The sequence below is a fragment of the Phoca vitulina genome, unplaced genomic scaffold, assembly GCF_004348235.1.
Source record: "Phoca vitulina isolate PV1807 unplaced genomic scaffold, GSC_HSeal_1.0 scaffold46, whole genome shotgun sequence".
Classification (NCBI taxonomy): Eukaryota; Metazoa; Chordata; class Mammalia; order Carnivora; family Phocidae; genus Phoca; species Phoca vitulina.
Window position 1 is genome coordinate 6206810 of NW_022589749.1, and position 16148 is coordinate 6222957.

The 16148-nt window shown below is 54.0% G+C and overlaps 1 protein-coding gene across 4 annotated transcripts in view; it reads right to left on the reverse strand.

Moving 5' to 3' along the window:
- TPCN1 (two pore segment channel 1) overlaps positions 1 to 16148 on the reverse strand; it is a 56538-nt gene that overhangs the window by 31366 nt on the left and 9024 nt on the right. The window contains exon 1 of one of the 4 annotated variants that reach the window (XM_032431318.1): positions 7309 to 8380. The exons of the other annotated variants lie outside the window; for them this stretch is intronic. Coding sequence (XP_032287209.1) covers positions 7309 to 7369 — 61 coding nt within the window. The 5' untranslated portion in view covers positions 7370 to 8380. Of the gene's footprint in view, positions 1 to 7308; positions 8381 to 16148 lie in introns of those variants that run through there. 4 annotated transcript variants of the gene reach the window in all.

A 16148-nucleotide genomic window follows, 5' to 3' on the forward strand; every position in this document is an offset into this window, starting at 1 on the left:
TCTTTGTTCCCTTTTTCTGCCTTCTTTTGGATCACTGAATATTTATTATGATTCCATTTTATCTCCTTTGTTGGCTTAGCTACAGTGCTTTCTTCTGTTATTTAGAGGTTGCTTTAGGGTTTACGGTACACATTTTTAATTTACCACAGTCTATTTTCAAGTGATATTGTGTCACTTCATGCATAGGATAAGAACCTTTTCCTTATAACAGTACACTTCCCTCTCTCCCCTCCCAACCTTCAGGCTTCTGGAAACACAGGGATTTCCAGTTCACAGATCTACTCCGGATTGAGCTTCATCTCCATTGCTAGGATATGTAACTAGGAGAATCTTTCTGGAAGGGACTGCACCAATGGAAGCATATAAGAAAAGTAAGGAGTTAACACCACTTGTGAGCTCTGTGCTTTGTGCTCCATGTTGATGTAATCCTTACAATCCCAAACAGTATGTACTATCATAAATGCTACTGCATGAGGAGGTTAAGCAATTCACCCAAGGTCACACAGCTCTAAGGGGCCAAGCCGGGATTTGACCCCAGGCAGCCTGGTTCCAGAACAGATGCATTTAACCACTATGCCCTACGACCACCCTCTAAGAGAGAGGAGTCTGGGAAGAAGGACATCTGACAATAGTTTTTAACCAGTGGTAATAAACATGCAACTTGCCAGTCAGGTGAATGAGCCATCTCAAAACCAAATCCTCTAGCCCCAGACAAGTGTCCAAACTGACACCACGTGGCGCAGAGATAAGCCCCTCCATCAGACCCTGCCCAAACTGCAGGCTCTTGCACAAAATATCTCAAGGCAATATCTGCTATCTTCAGGCACTATGTTTTAGGATGCTCTGCTGTATAGCGATAGATAACACGTATCTAAGTGCTTTATACCCACTGACCTACATAATGCTCCTGACAATCCTGCAGAAAGGCCAGGTACCTTCCTGAGGCCAAGCCACGAGCGGGAAGCAGGGCTGGGAGACCGACTGGGTGATTAGTTCCTCATCAGCAGGCTACGTGCCCCTTCCGTTTCTTCTTGAGAAATGGAAGGCTCGAAAGGGTGTCAGGGTAGTGCCAAAAAGGTGAAATACACAGCAGCAGTTCCATCCCTCAACGAAGTTACAAACAGGAGGTGGCACATCTGGCTGCAGCTCGCCCTTGACCGTTCTGGTCCTTCTCTACCCGAGGTTTTCCCGACTCCGCTCCCAGTGTCCATTTCTGGAAGAACTAAGCCCTAGGCGTGGACAGGAGAAGGTCAAACTGCCTTCCTGGATGCGCTGGTGTGGACCAGGGAAGCAGGAGCCGAAATGTGCCTCCCCAGTAGGCGAAGCCGCCGGCAGGCAGCTGGACGGTGCTGTGACCTCGCGTGCCTGCGCCCGCCGTCCGCGACCTTCACACGCCGCGGCAGTTCTAGGTGAAAGAAATCACGGGGCCGGTGTGGGGTGGGCGGCGATGAGCCGGCACAGATGGCAGCGGACATTAGTGCCACTTGCCCAGCCGGTACTAGACGCTGGCATCTGTGTGAGCCCCTGCCTCAGAGACCCTCTGTGCGAACCTTCCCAGCCCTTCCTCCCTCTCGGGGCTCTCGGCAGATGGATCCAGCTTCTTCCTCCCACGCAGGAGCTCCCTCAGCCCTCCCAGTTTCTCCCCTCTGGCCTTCATCCACCACACACCACTGTGCCCAGGGGGGCTATGGCATACCCCCGCGCGGGCTGCTCCTCGCCACCCGAGCACCTCACTCACGCTCACACCAGTGGGTTTTTATCTGGGAGCAGGTGCCCCGGGGCATCTTCCCCTCAAAGCCCCAAACAACAGCTCCTTCCCATTTCTGAAATCCACAGGGACCACCGGGACGGGGAGAAGGACCAGGCTTCCAGGCTTTGATGGAAAGCTTTCACATTGCCTTGCTCTCCACCATCATGGCCGGTGAGTCACCAGCTCTGGCGGGATCTCCTCTCTCAAACGCATCTCCACTCCCCACCTTCGCTGGCCTCCTGCCTTTCACCTACAAGACAGCAACAGCCCCCCAGACTGGCTCTCGCTGCCCCGGGCCTTTCCCGGCCACCTGACCCCAGGCATCTTGGTGGAGGATGAAGTCGGCAAAGCATCAATAGAGTCATGCTCTGCTGCTTAAAATCTCGAATGGCTTGCCCTCAGGAAAAACTCAGACTTCTTCACCCTGCAAGGAGCTGATACGCATCCGGGCAAGCAAGGGTCTTTAGAATCACATTCCTTCCCAAGCTCTAACAGACGGGTAGCTCGTCAGCCTGGCGCTTACGGGCGGGGCTCCAGAGGGCAGCTGGTTACTATGGAGCGCTGAGGACGCGGGGGGCCCCAAGTGACAGCGAGCACCACAGAGATAAAACGTGTGCTCCAAGGCCACAGATCACACAGGGCTGGCTGGCTGATGTGTGAGAGCAGACGTGTTGCAGGGCTGCAAAGGGCAGAACGAGGACCCCAGAGGGGATGTAACAGGGAGGGCCTTTCCACCAAGCAGAGCTGACCAACGATGCCCTGGGCAGCGGGGGCTTTAGCTGTCATGTCTGCTTTGCTAAAGTAAGTTAGCAAATGCTAGGCCCCATTACAGCAGGGCACATAGTTGTTATTTCATTCTAAATATGATCTGTAAGTTGAAATAATTCTTCATAAAATTATTTTAAACCAACAATTGCCTTGTTCAAGCACTCATTTGTTTGGTGGGCATCCCCGGGGCAGCGGGGACTGGAGGTACCTGGAGAGCCCCGGCCCTGCAGGGGTACCTGTCTGCTGAGGCAGCAAGTGCCCCATCACCAGAGGGCCTCAAGAAGAGGTTCTACAGCCATCCATGGGGATGTTTCAACACAAAGGAGGTTCACTCAGCAAGTAGGGAGTTGGACCAGCTGCCCTTGCAATTCCCAGCATCTATGTATTTACAGGTACATAGAGACTCCGAGGGGATAGGCAGGTAGGAGCAGATGGCCTTAAGGACAACTCAAAATTCATGAGCTTCCCGTGGGGCAGGGCCCAGCCGCCTAGACCTTGCTAGTCATCAACAGGCTTCTACAAACACTGCCTGGCTGCACGGATAGGGTAAGGGCGTCTCTTAGCACACTCTTCCCTCTCCCTCCCCTGATTAACCGCAGCCCCACAGATCTACAGAGCCCAGAGCTCAGCAACTCAGCTTCTGACCAAATAAGGGACCTTCGCACTTACACCCCATATCCCCTGTGCCAGGCACTCTCCTACACACTCCATATACACATGAACTTCATCCTCCCAACTGACCATGATTGTCCCCATTTTACGGACGAGGCAATGGCAGCACAGAGCCATGTGTGAACTTGCCCCAGGTCTCACACATTTAGAAAGTGAACGAGGTCTGTGTTCGGAAGCACCATGCTAAACCGCAGAGGAGGGTTACCCCGTGTGCTCGGCAGGTGGGGAGCTGGGGTGTGAACAGTGTATGGGAGTCAGGAGGCTCAGCCCCTCATATGCCCTTCATTCATTACACTGAATGACGCCCAGAATCTGGCTGCACCCGGCCGGTAAGATCCCACGGCTTACCCGCTCAAGCCCCCTGCCGTGGCCCGAGCCACCTCTCCCCCGGGGAAGCACAGCCCCTTCTGCCAACTGGGCTCCCGGCTCCCTGCCCTGCCTGTGTCTAGTGTGTCTAGTCTCTAGGCCAGTCAGAAAAGTCCTTTGTTGTGTGTGTGTGTTTTAAGTAAACTTTGTAGTTCAGTATAACAATAATCCTTTAAAAACCTAAGCCAGGTGATACCACTCCTCTGCCCCAAATAGACCGCAGCCTCCAATTCCCGAGAAGACTCTAAAGTCCTTCCCTGGATTAAAATGGCCTATGAGGGGGGCGCCTGGGTGGCTCAGTTGTTAAGCGTCTGCCTTCGGCTCAGGTCATGATCCCAGGGTCCTGGGATCGAGCCCCACATCGGGCTCCCTGCGCGGCGGGAAGCCTACTTCTCCCTCTCTCACTCTCTCGCTGTGCCTCTCTCTGTCAAATAAATAAATAAAATCTTTAAAAAAAAAAAAAAAAATGGCCTATGAGACTGAGATGTCTCGCCCCACCCACCCTCTTGCTCCAGACAGCTGGCCTCCTTATTGTCCTGGGACAGGCCTGGAAGGTTCTGCCTAAGGACCTCTGCACTTCCCGTTCCCTCCGCCCTCCCCGGATTTCTCACATCTTTGGAAGTCACTGGCACGCCCTGTCCTCCTCATGCTGCCTTGTGCTTCCCCCTGGGGTTGCATCACCACCTGGAAGGGCATTTATTTACTTGTTGGCCTATTTAGTGCCTGTTTCCCTGCCTGAAATGTCAGCTCTGTGAGGCCAGGGACTTTGGTCTTGTTGTGGAGTCCCCAGGGCCCAGAACAGTGTTGGGCATGATGGACGGACGAATGCTCCACAAACATCTGCACTGAAGTGAAATGAAGCTCTTCCCCAAAGATTCCAGAAGCAAACTCCCGGGCCAGTGACGGGAGGGCAAGGCCCAGGAAGTATGCACAGAGCCTGGCGGGTAACCCCCTCGGGACTGCAGCGGGAGTGCCAGAGGGTGTTAAGGGGCAGTGACTTGATCTCTGTTTTCTTAAGATCATTCTTTTAAGGGTTTGCTGGAGAGGCACTATTTCGTATAAGAGTAATTCAGGGCAGAACCTTAAAAAGAAAAGGAAAAATGTGACTGGCAGAGCCAAGAGGAAAGAATGGAGGAGTCTCCCCTCCAGGGCGGACTTTGTTCTAACCATTCAACCTGATGCTTGCTCAGAACACAGAACTTGGCTTGCTTACTAGGCAAAGCCCCATAGCTTGTTTGTGGCTCTTATATGTGGGGAGGGCTGAAAGGCCCTGGGGGGGGCGGGCAGGAGTGGTGGGCAGGCTGCAGGGCTTTTCAGGAAAGCCCTGGGAGATTTCACAGAGCCCCCTTCACACCTGGCCCCAGCGGCTGGGCGGCACATTTAGGGATTATACGAAGGGCGCAGATGGAAGGCAAGGAGCCCCTGGCTTGCCCTGTTCCTTTTATAGGCAGCCCTCACGCAGAGGGGGCAGCCCTGCAGCCAAGTCCAGAAGCACTTTCAGTGCCCCGCAGATTGGGGGGGGGTACTGGGGCACTACGTGGGTCCTAATTCCCTGCCCCTGAACACTGCTTCCCACTTCCTAGGCTGGAAAAGTGGCCACAGAGGTGATGGAAATGCTCCAAATCCCAAGTGCTTTATTGCTGCAGTATAAGGCATGTTCAAAGGCTCAGCAGCTCCCGAAAGGGGCAGGACAATTACAGCCCATAAAGGAGAGGAAGGCAGGGGTGCGGGAGGCAGGTCAGGCGCCAGAGGGTCGAGGGGGCAGCCGAGCCCGAGGACACAGCCGGTGGGGTGCCTAGGGGCACAAGGCCCTGCCTGCCGGGGAACAGATCCCCGTGGGCTTCCTTAGAAAAGACTCCCTCAAAGCAGGATGTGAGAGGCGGCGTGGAGACTCCTAGTTCCCCTGACTGGTCACTACTGGGCATGAAGCGCCAGGGGATAACGTGTCCCCACGTCCTGGTTACGGCCCACGCATCATACCCACTGGGTCTGCTCTGGATCGTCTGTTTGGGGAGCCCGAGACCCCGGGGGCTGCGAGCAGCTACCTGTCCTGCTGCCCTGCCCACCGACTCCTGCCCACCCTGGCCATATCTGCACTTCCTGGGAGAAATACCAGCCTCCAGGTCTCCAGGTGAATGACAGGTGCTCGCATGGGTGCTCCCTGCACGGGGAGAGTCCTGGACAACAAAGCAGACAGGAGGGCTGTCACCACAGCACCCCAGGTCCGGCCCAACCAGGGATTACTAGACACCTCATGAGGATCAACACATGCAACCTCAGACTTTGGCACTGTCCTCACCCGGAGCAGGGTGAGCTCTTCCAGGTGAGCTGGAAAGGCAAGGTCAAGGCATACCGCAAGGGCCCAGCTGGTGGAGACGGGATGGCCTCACCACAGGGCCGTCGGGGAGCTGGTCCTGCACCACCTCCTCCAGAAAGACAATGGCGGCCGGCCCTGGCCTCTGCATGTCCGCGTTCCTGGGAGGTGGCCGGCCTGGGAGCAGGAGGGCAGAAGGGAAAAAGACACACAGCAGGTGCAGGAGGGTAGGAGGAGCAGGCTTCCAGGCCCTCCCAGCAAGTCAGCTTCCCCACTGGCTCTTGCTCGAAGGCATTTTAAAAGAGGTTTTAAAAGGGTCGGAGAAAGCTGACCAGGAACACTCTTGGCAACCAGGAAGATCCCATTCTGTGCCTCCGGGGAAAGTTCCCGAAGAGAAACATTTTGTTCTGTGCCTCCGCTGCCCTGAGCTGAGAGCTCTCCTGTGAAAACCAGGCTGCGGCCGCTGCGGCCTCTTCAGCCAGCAGACCTTAGCCACTAAAGATTTATGCAACACCTACTCCTTCACTACCCTCCCTGAATCCTGGCAACCAGCCCAGGGAGGTGAGCATAAAATCACCAGCAGGAGGCGGGGAAGGAGCTGAAAGAAAAAGCTGACCAGGCAGGCATTAGAATACAAAACAACGGTAACAAAAAACTGACTCCAAGTAGGAGAGAAGTTCCCATTCAGAGGACAGGCCGCCAAACCAGGATGACCTGTTTGCACAGATGGTAACGCTTCCTCGCTGATGTAACAGGGCCCAGACGCTCCCTGCAAAACAGCTGGCTGCTTTGCATGCAGCCTCTGAAATGGCCCTGCGGGGAATCCAAGGTTTCCGTTCGCTGGCGCACAGCGTGCAGCCGCATCCTGGCGGTGCTGGGTAAATAGAAACAGTTTCCATATGCCTCCATAAAGCTGCACCAGGGAGGAGCGGGAAAGAACGGGCAAGAGGGGAGGGCTTCTGTGATCCAACTCCCATCCGGCAAGGGCAGGGTCTGCGTGGGCCGGGGAAGCCACTGAGACCTCCCTCTGGGGCCCAGGACCAGAGGTTGCCGTGGGTAAAAGGCCTACGAGCTCCTGGATGGGGAAGAAGGCCAGACTGTGACTGCAGCTGGGCAGGTTTATGCCGAGATCTCTACTCCCGTTCCACCCTTGCTGCTTTTCCTTCTCCTCCTCTTTTATGTGCACGACCTCGCCTATTCTCAAATACACACACACACACACACACACACACACACACACACACACACACCCTGCACATCTTCTTCAAGGCTCACTCCCTACTGGGCCCCTCCCCGCCCCCGGATCACCGTCGGAATCCCCAGAGCCTCAGTTTCTCCACCCACTAACTGGGACTGGGGCCAGCTGTGCTCCGGACGGCACAGAAACAAATGTGAATACCCACAAAGCACCCGGAACCCTCTGGAAACCAGTGCCCACCAGAATGACAACGAGCCATCGCCCAACCATTCGCCAGTTGTCGCTGAGAGCCCCACTCCATGGGAAAAAAATACTCCAAGAGCAGAGGAAAATAAACCAGAGTGACACTGATGAGTTTTCCGGGCACCGCTTCTGCTGCTGGCTGGCTCTTCAAAGGCCCCCAGATAAAAATCGGGCAAAAGACACTCTGCCGCAAGAAAGCAGAGTGCACATTTCCTCCTGCTCGGGCCTTCTCTTTCTGATGACTAGTTGCAAGATGGCGTGGGAGGTAGACCCATGTTATCCGTGCATGCTAGGAAAGACTGCAAACACGGACAGAGCCCCGGGCAGATATACTGACCTCCAGAAAGGCGAGGACTGGCGCAGAGCCAACCTAGCTGAATCGTTGGCCTCAAGCCCAAAACCCGTCCTGCCAAAGGCTCAGGCCAGAGGAGGAAAGGAAAAACAAAAGGCTCAACTAGGCCAGTATTATGGGTCAAGCACTGTTCTAGAAGGAGGAGCCTTGGTTTGGAAGTAGCCAGGATAATGCCCTGTGCCACCCTCAACTTCGTTTCCGGCCGGCTGGCAGAGACCGATGTGGCCAAATCCAGAGGGATTCTCTGTAGATATAGGAGGTCTGCCACAGAAGGGCCTTGAACTGGCAGGGAAATGGCTAGACGGTTGAGAGCAGTGGCTGTGAACAGAGGCTCTTGGGAGGGACTGGGGACATGAGTGCCTCTTCGTAATTTAGGGCAGTGATTACTGCCCCAAGTGCCCACCCCCAACTGGCTACTCAGGGCACTTGCTCCCTGAGGTTGCGAACATGACCTTGACAGCCACTCGGGAGGCTTCATAAATCATGCAGTAATCTGGGGGAGAACAAGGGAGGGTGGAATTTTACAAGGCTGGCCTTCCTGATACAAACAAATATGGTTTAATTTAAAGACATTTATTCAGCACCTACTGTGTACCAGGCATTGTGCCAAGTGTTGGATTTGAAAAAGTCAAACCATGTACTTTGTCCTCATGGGGCTCACCATCAGGAGGCAAGAGAAGGACTGTGATTCTGGTGCGTTAAGTGACTTCTTAGTTACAACAGCCTAGAAAAGGGTATGAGAACTGCCCTCCATGGGGGCTCGTGGTGGGGATTCAGGGGTGATGTCTGCGCCACTTCTGAAGGATGAAGGATGAAGATGGTTCACAAGGTGGATTGGGGGGAGGGTGAAAGGAACATTCCAGAAACAGGGAAGGTCACGCATAAAGCTCAGAGAAGCAAACAGCAGCACATGTTTGGGAAGCTGGAGAGTTCAGTGATCCTGAAGCTGACCCAGGCAGAGACACAGCAGGAGGAGCGGACCGGCTGAAGGAGACAGAGCCGGAGCCACTGGGTTCCAAAGGAAAGTAACCTGAGCAGGTGTGCCAATCGGAAGCACGTGACGAGGTGGCCGGTCTTGGTGAACCTCGCAACCCCATCTACAAACGCTGTGCGCAGCAAAACGACAAGTTCGCTCTCCTGGAAAGCATCGTGAGCGCACCGCGTGTAAGGCAGGTGCCTCACCGGGAGCCACCAAGCTCACCTCCACTGCCCACACGTCCTCACCACCCCGCGCGGGCCACTGCTGTGCGCCCCAGCACCTGCACCTCCTGCCAGGGCACAGAGGGAACAAGGGGTTGCCGGATGCCCACAGGCAGGATGGGATCTCTCCTTCCTTCATGCGTGATATTCAAGACTCGGCTTGCAATTCTGCTTCCTGCTCCTGAGTCACTGAGTTTATGGAAACAAAGGGCTTTCACTGGTACTGACCACTCATCACCAAGTATTTACTGAGCACCTACCATGTACAAAGTGCTCCGGGTGCCTTGAAAAGACATTTGTAAGGTCTGCGCACCCGTCAAAAGCCCCCCCTCACTGCTTCTCTCTCTCTCTCTCTCTCTCTCACACACACACACACACACACACACGGCAGCAAGCCCCACTCTGTTTACCCAATGAGGAGTGCAGCACCTGTGCGAACATCTGTCCCGCGTTCACTTGGAAGCATTGGAAATGCTAATTGTGAACCACACGGGGACAGGGAAGGGAGCTATGGAAGAGAGCACCGGGAGAAGAGGCATCTTTCACCGCACGTAGGCACGTCCGGAGCCCCTGCAAGAGGTCAGCAGACAAGCGGCGTTCAGAGGACGAGTCTGGCTGTGAGACTCACTCTCCACGACGCCACCTGATGTGTCAGCTGATGCGTCAGCACAGATCGGAGCCCGCACCGGCCCCTGCCTGGGAGTACCTGCGGGGCTGGCTCGACCCGGCTTTCACAAACACTGGCCACACCGCAGCATCTGGATCTTCCGTGGCTGCTGGCAGCCCTGCTCGAAGAGCAGCGACAAGGAGTGAGGTGGCCAGAGGTCCAGGGCCCTTGGGGAAGTGGTCGTGGTCAGAAGCCGACATCCTGCAGAGAGCTGGAGGGCTGAGGCATGCCACTTGTCCAGAGACCTGTGCTCATCTGGCCCCTGCCGCTCCCAGAGCAGCCACCGGGGGCCCGAGGGCCTGCACAGTCAGTGGCCAGGCACTGCCCTCGGCCTCCTCTTCCTTTTTCCTCAGTTTCCCTTCCTGTTGAGTGAGGCAGGCCGCCCAAAAGAGGCATCACAGGTAAAGAAAAATACAGTGGAAACCAAGAAGCCAACCTAACGAGTGGGTGAGAGACAGAGCTGCCTGAATTAAACTATCCCTGTAGTGCACCCAGGATGGTGGTCAAGGGAGTGAACGTATCATTCTTCCATTTACCATTTAAGAAAATGCCAAAACCAGCTAACAATTCCTTAAGAGGAAGTCAGGGAATTTAATAAGAGGAAGAGCACATTCAAGCCCTCCATCCAGAGTCCTTAAATTGCCTACTTAGGGCTCAGGAGGGGGCAACATCACCACTTTGTTGAAAATGAAACCCTGATACTTTATTATTACTTATTGTTTCCACTTACTGAGTTGGTCCTAGGCGATGTTATATGGAATTTCCCACTTAATCTTTATGTCAACCCTGAATGGAGGTATTCTTATCCCCATTGTACAGATGAAGAAACCAAGGCTCAGCTCCTCACCCGAGCTTGCACAGCTACCAGCCGGTGACGCTGAAATTTCAACCCCGTCCTTCGCTGTAGACGGAGAGTCTCTGAAGAAACAGGAGAATGTTGTAGAGTACCAGCAGACAACATCGCCCACCCAACACACACACATTTCTAACGACCTAAGAACTCTCCCAAGCCACCCCTATCTCCAGACTTGTGAGTCTCTAGGCACGCTGGGCCGGCGTCTGATCTCCACACCCGAAAACAGCACAAAATAACCTGCAACACGACCACACGGGCCAACGGGCCTAGAGGCCGAGTGGGCTCTGGTACTGAACAAATGTGGGCCCTATCGAGGCGACCAGACCGGCCCCGGGGTGTGCTGTAAAAACTGCGATTGCAGACGACAAGGCCAGCCAGCCAAGTGTGAACAGCCGAGCCCGCAAGAAGAGGGCACCCTCGGGAGTCACAGAGAGGAGACATCATGCTTGTCGACGACCACCCACAAGTGAGAGCCAACACATCCGGCAGCTTGGAGGGGCTCCAAGCCATTAGCCAGCACTGAGCACCACCACTCTGCCCGAGCTGATTTTCAGCAAGAGCTAAAGGAATAAAAAATAAATAAAAATAAAAATAGATACTGAATCCAACAAAACGAGAGATTATAGCAAGAGAAAAAAGGCAGCCTAGAAATGGCAGGGTGGCAGGGTGAGGGGTGGGAAGGTGGGAGCCAAGCACCCCAGGCTGCCACGGCAATTATGAGACACGTGTGGGCTCGTGGAGAAGTGCGAAGCGCTAGAACCATCCAAAAAGTCAGCTCTTCCCAGGCGCAGCAGGGGCCAGGCCCAGCCCTGACTATTTCTGACTCATCACATGTGTATGAGTCTCCTTGTCACCCCAGATGGCTCCAGGAGCTGGCTACACTGTGACCCACAGAGTCACCTGGGGCCTTGGATGTTCTGTGAACCTGGTGAGTCACTCCCAGATATGTTACTTCACATCTATTTACGAAGCACTCAGGCTGAGTAGAAAAGACACAGTCTCTGCCTTTGCAAAACTTGTACTACCAGAAAGAGGCACATTCGTGCCCCACATCAGCACCTAAAACAATAGCACCCAGCCAGACTTTACCCCGAGGGGGGCACTACGCCCTCCTGTCTTGTCCAACCTGGCCGCCTCAAATGGGCATCACAGAGACACTGAAAGACATCCACAAACAGGTTAAACCCTGATTGAAAGGAACTTGGTTTATAAAACCCAACTCGACACTGGATGAACTCAGGGGTATTAATCATACTATGAAGATGATTTGCCAAACTCAGCCTTCTTGCCCGTATTTTAAATTATCTACCTCACCAAAATTCCATTTTCTTACAACCTTTAGGAATCCATCATGGCGCAAAGCAAACCTCGATTCAGTCCGTAAGACATTAATCAAATCTACCACATGCAGGTGCTGGGGAGGGAAAGGGCCTCTGTGCCTGGAGAGCAGAGGAGGCACAGACAGCACAGAGAATGGGAGGTTGTGGACGGGCAGCCACTACCCTAACTAGTTAGGGAGGCCTGGGGAAGGCTGGGTGGAAGAACAGGACAAAGGTCTTCAGCTGGAGAAAGTTGGAGTGGGGATGGATCAGAAGCGAGAGACAGCAGCCCATGGGGACACTGGTACTGAAAAGTGGTTTAAATGAGGTTATCTGAGCGGTGCCATGTTTTAAGACTTCTGATTATCGGTTCTGAGTTCTGGGGTGGAGTAAGAGAAGGGAGGCCAGTCAGCCCGGAGTGTAACTGAGAAGAAATTTCTCATGGCCTGGAAAGTGCTGGGACCCCTGCCAGGGGCTTGGAGCCAGGCAGGGAAGGTGGGTCGGAGCACTTGGTTTCCAAGGGCTTCATCTTACACTTGATCCGAGAACTTGGTCTAACCTTCACCATGGGAGCGGGTGGAAGTTTACGGTTTCCTTGTCTACACTCTGAGGTTAGTGAAACTTTCAAGGCTACTCAAGTCTGGGCAGAGAAGCGCTTCTGCCGGGCAAGGCCTGAGAGCAGAGGTGACAGGGGTGTGGGATTAGGGCTCACAGCCACACACCTGCCTGCCCGAGCGCCCACCATCAGCGACAGAACGAATGGGCCCCAGTCTGCTTCACTCTCCACACCTCAAACTGCACACCTGCAAAATGGGGATGCACACCATTAGTGCACAAGGCCTGCTAGGGTCAACCGGCTAGAAACATCACTGCACACATCTTTTCCTTCTGCAATCCAGTGTCACGGTGCTTGGTGCCCCTAACAAGAGAGTAAGGAGACTGGCTCAGGGGAAGACAGACTTTAAGGCAGCATAAAGGACACTGATTTGCAGCTACTGGATTCACTGTCAGGCCTGGGAGCAGGGGAGGAACCCACAGTGCACTCACGGGAGATATTTGCGAGTGTCGGTCCATAAGCTGGCTGAAGCCACTGTGCCTTCACCTAGCAGAGTCCCCAGACATAATCGAGGCTTTCATGGAAATACAAAGCCCCTAAATCATGCCTTCCAAAATAAAAATAAAAAGACACTACGGCTGCAATATTATGCTCTGTGCTTGCTTTTATAGCTAAAATACACACATATATATATATGTATTTTTTAAATTTGCAATCCAAATACCCCAGTTGTATTCGCTTCCTCAGTACATGAAGGGTGGCTACAAGGACAGAATCCAACCCTCCTTTTCCCCACGGAGGGGAAATGCGACACATGAAGTCTTTATCGTTTAGGACGACAGACAAAGTTAGATCTAGCTTCCCGGCTGAGCCGACTGAGAACTTCCTGAGCAACCCTTGATTACAATGGATTGCTCAGGGGGCTGTATCACTGCACTGGAACAAAGCAGAAACTTATCTGCCGGATACAGTCGGAGGCCATGCTTTTTTAAATCAGGAGAGTAGGCCCTTTCTGATCCTAAGGGCTTGGCGCGGCGGGACTAGGAAAGGCACAGTGGGCCAGGGCACAGCGGAATAGACTGATCCCAACCTCGCTCTTCTTTCCCTGACTCCTTTCCCCTTGTTGGCCGCAGCTCCTGATGCGTCTAGGAGGCACGCATCTATGCTCCAGGCCAGGTACTGTGCGAGTACTCCTCAGTTCTGTATTGTCCAGATGTTTCCTGAGGGCCCAGCATGAGGCAGGCGCGGTGCAGAGCTCCGAGGCTGTGCACATGACCCGGCCCTGGGGAAGGCCAGAGCCTGGTGGGGAAAGAGAGAAAAACGCCAAATCTGGTTCCTGCTGCTATAGAACACCCTAGGAGTTTCCTCTCCACCCACCTCCCAATCTCCAGGGAGAAAAGTAATTCCTATTCAGGGCTCCCCCACCTCAGGGTTTCTAAGGAAGAGCATCACAGTGGCTGGGGAAGGCAGCCAGAGTTGGCAAGAGGTCAGAGGGGAGATGCTTTGTCATCACATCACTTTCTGGCCCAAACAGACATAGAAGCTCCCATGCCCTACTCGACCAAGTTCAAACTCCTGCTATTGGCATTTTAGGCTCTCCAGAAAATAGGTCTGCCTGCTCTGTCCCTACTCATGGCTCACGTCCACCAAGGGTTCCATCTGGTGTAAACCAGGCACTGTACGGATGGTCTGAGGTATGCCACCTTGTTTGACCCACGGCAGTAAACGGCAGAGCGGATTCAGACTCAGCTGGTTTGGCCCGCGAGTGCGTACTCTTAACCACGGCCCGCACCCGATGCGCCCCTGCTGCCCTGGCCTCTGGCTGCATGGGGAAGCGCACATCCTCTGTCCCTCTGCCCAGGCCACTGCCCCTGCCTATCTCCCTGGCATCCCCGACGCTCACCTGTCCTGAAATGCCACCTGGCCACAGGCCCGTCTGCCACTCCCTTAGCTGAGCCTTCACCATCACTTGCTCCCTTGACTCCAGCCACAGTGTCATATCTGCCCTGGTGTTGTCTCCACCAGAATTTACTCCACAGGCAACAAACTCCAATGCCTACAGGCCCCAGGCGGGTAACAAACACGGGAAGCTGGGGTGTGAGAGACCACAGGTGCTACGTGCTCATCCTGTGACCAAGCATCAGGCCTGCTTGATGATGCCACTTCTGAAAACACTGTTCAGGCCGAACAAAACAGGTCCACCAGGTCCCTGGGCCGCCACCACATTCCCTGGTCTCCACACCCAGCTCCAACCACTCCTCACAGGGCGGCGTGCTTGAATTCTCAGACACTCCCCGGAAACATGACCACGTCACTCTCCGGCTGAGAGCATCCTCTCCAGTTTCTCCATCACCCAGGATGAGGTCCCAGCTCCTTGGCCTGGCCTGAGGGTGGAGGGTCGGGACAGAACCTCCAAGATCCGGAGCCAGTCTCTCCTCCCCACCCTCCACCCCAAGCACCCCCACACCCACCCACTCCGACACCTCCAGGCCTCTGCCCCCTGCACCCTTCTACCCCCTAGCTCCAGCCTCCGTTCCACAGATGGATGAAATTTGGTCCTTCTCTAGGCAAATCACGTGGAAGCAGAGAGAAAAACCTCCCAGCCGGTTCCAATTCCCACTGAATGCCACCCAAAGGTCAAGAACATCTCATGGGCCACAGTTCCGTGGTTGGCTGTATACTGTTTCCTTATTTTGAAGTAGCTGGTTCTGAACAGAAAGTCGAGGCTGAATCGGTGTGCTCTTGCTCAGGTCATAAAGCAGTGGGCCACTGACCAGATTTTATTCGGTCGGCTGTGTTTAAGAAATGAGAACTGGTTACCAACTGGTTACCAATATTTAAAAATCAGAAGACTTCCGATTAAAAGTATAGGTTTTGACTTCTCTTGATACAGTGGAAAATCTGTAACAACGAGCCTGTGATCCTGTACGGCAGGGGCAGGTGGAGGGGCAGCCGCCGGGAAGTGAAGGCCCAGGCCCGCCGGGCCCCAGGACCTACGCTACAAGGTCAATTCCGCTGAACCAGATCCTCTTGAGTGGTTCGAACAGAGGCAGAACTACACATTTTTACAGCTAAATAAGTCCCTCCCACAAAGAACAAACAAGGCAAAAGGGGCCCCCAGTGCCAAAGGCAGCCCAAACACCCATGACCTAACTCAGTTATCCAATCCAAGGATATCCTCCGGGGGGCCCCAAGGTGGGGTCACCTGCCCAGCAACCACTGACCTCAGGGGGTCACCCTCCTCAGGACCCCACCCTCCTCAGGACCCCAGGAGCCTTATGCCACACTCCCAAGCTGGTGTTCCTTTGTCCTTCCTTTCTACTCCCCAATCTTGACTCCTTTAAGTTCTCATTTTCAGCCCCACCACTGTGATGGAAAATTGAGCTCAATACCTGTGCGGAGGAAGAGCTGAAGAAGGGCATGCATGGAGGAGAGAGCCAGAGTTTTCTACTGGGGGGAATTGTGGGTGTCCTTTGTGGTCTGGTTTTTCACTTGCCCATATTTTCTGGTTCCTCTGCGATGATCCAATACAGTTTGTACAATGACACCCCATTGGCTTGGCTATTTTTACACTATGAAGAGGAGCTCTAGGTATGGAACTCCAATTTAGAATAACACGTCTCGTAGGAAATAAAAGTTAAAAAAAATAAAAATAAAAAAATAAAGAGGGAAACTGACTTCCTTTTGGAAAAGAAAATTCAGCCTAAAATTCTCCCTCTTCCACAGAGTTTACCTCTTGGCATGCAGCAACAGGAGTTAAGGGCCTGAGTCTGGGGTCAGAAGACATGAGCTCAATGCCGTGGCTCTTCCTGGCTGCGTGACCTTGGAGATGTTTCAACCTCCCAGAGCATCAGTTTCCTCGCCTGTCAGACGGGGATCCTGAAGGT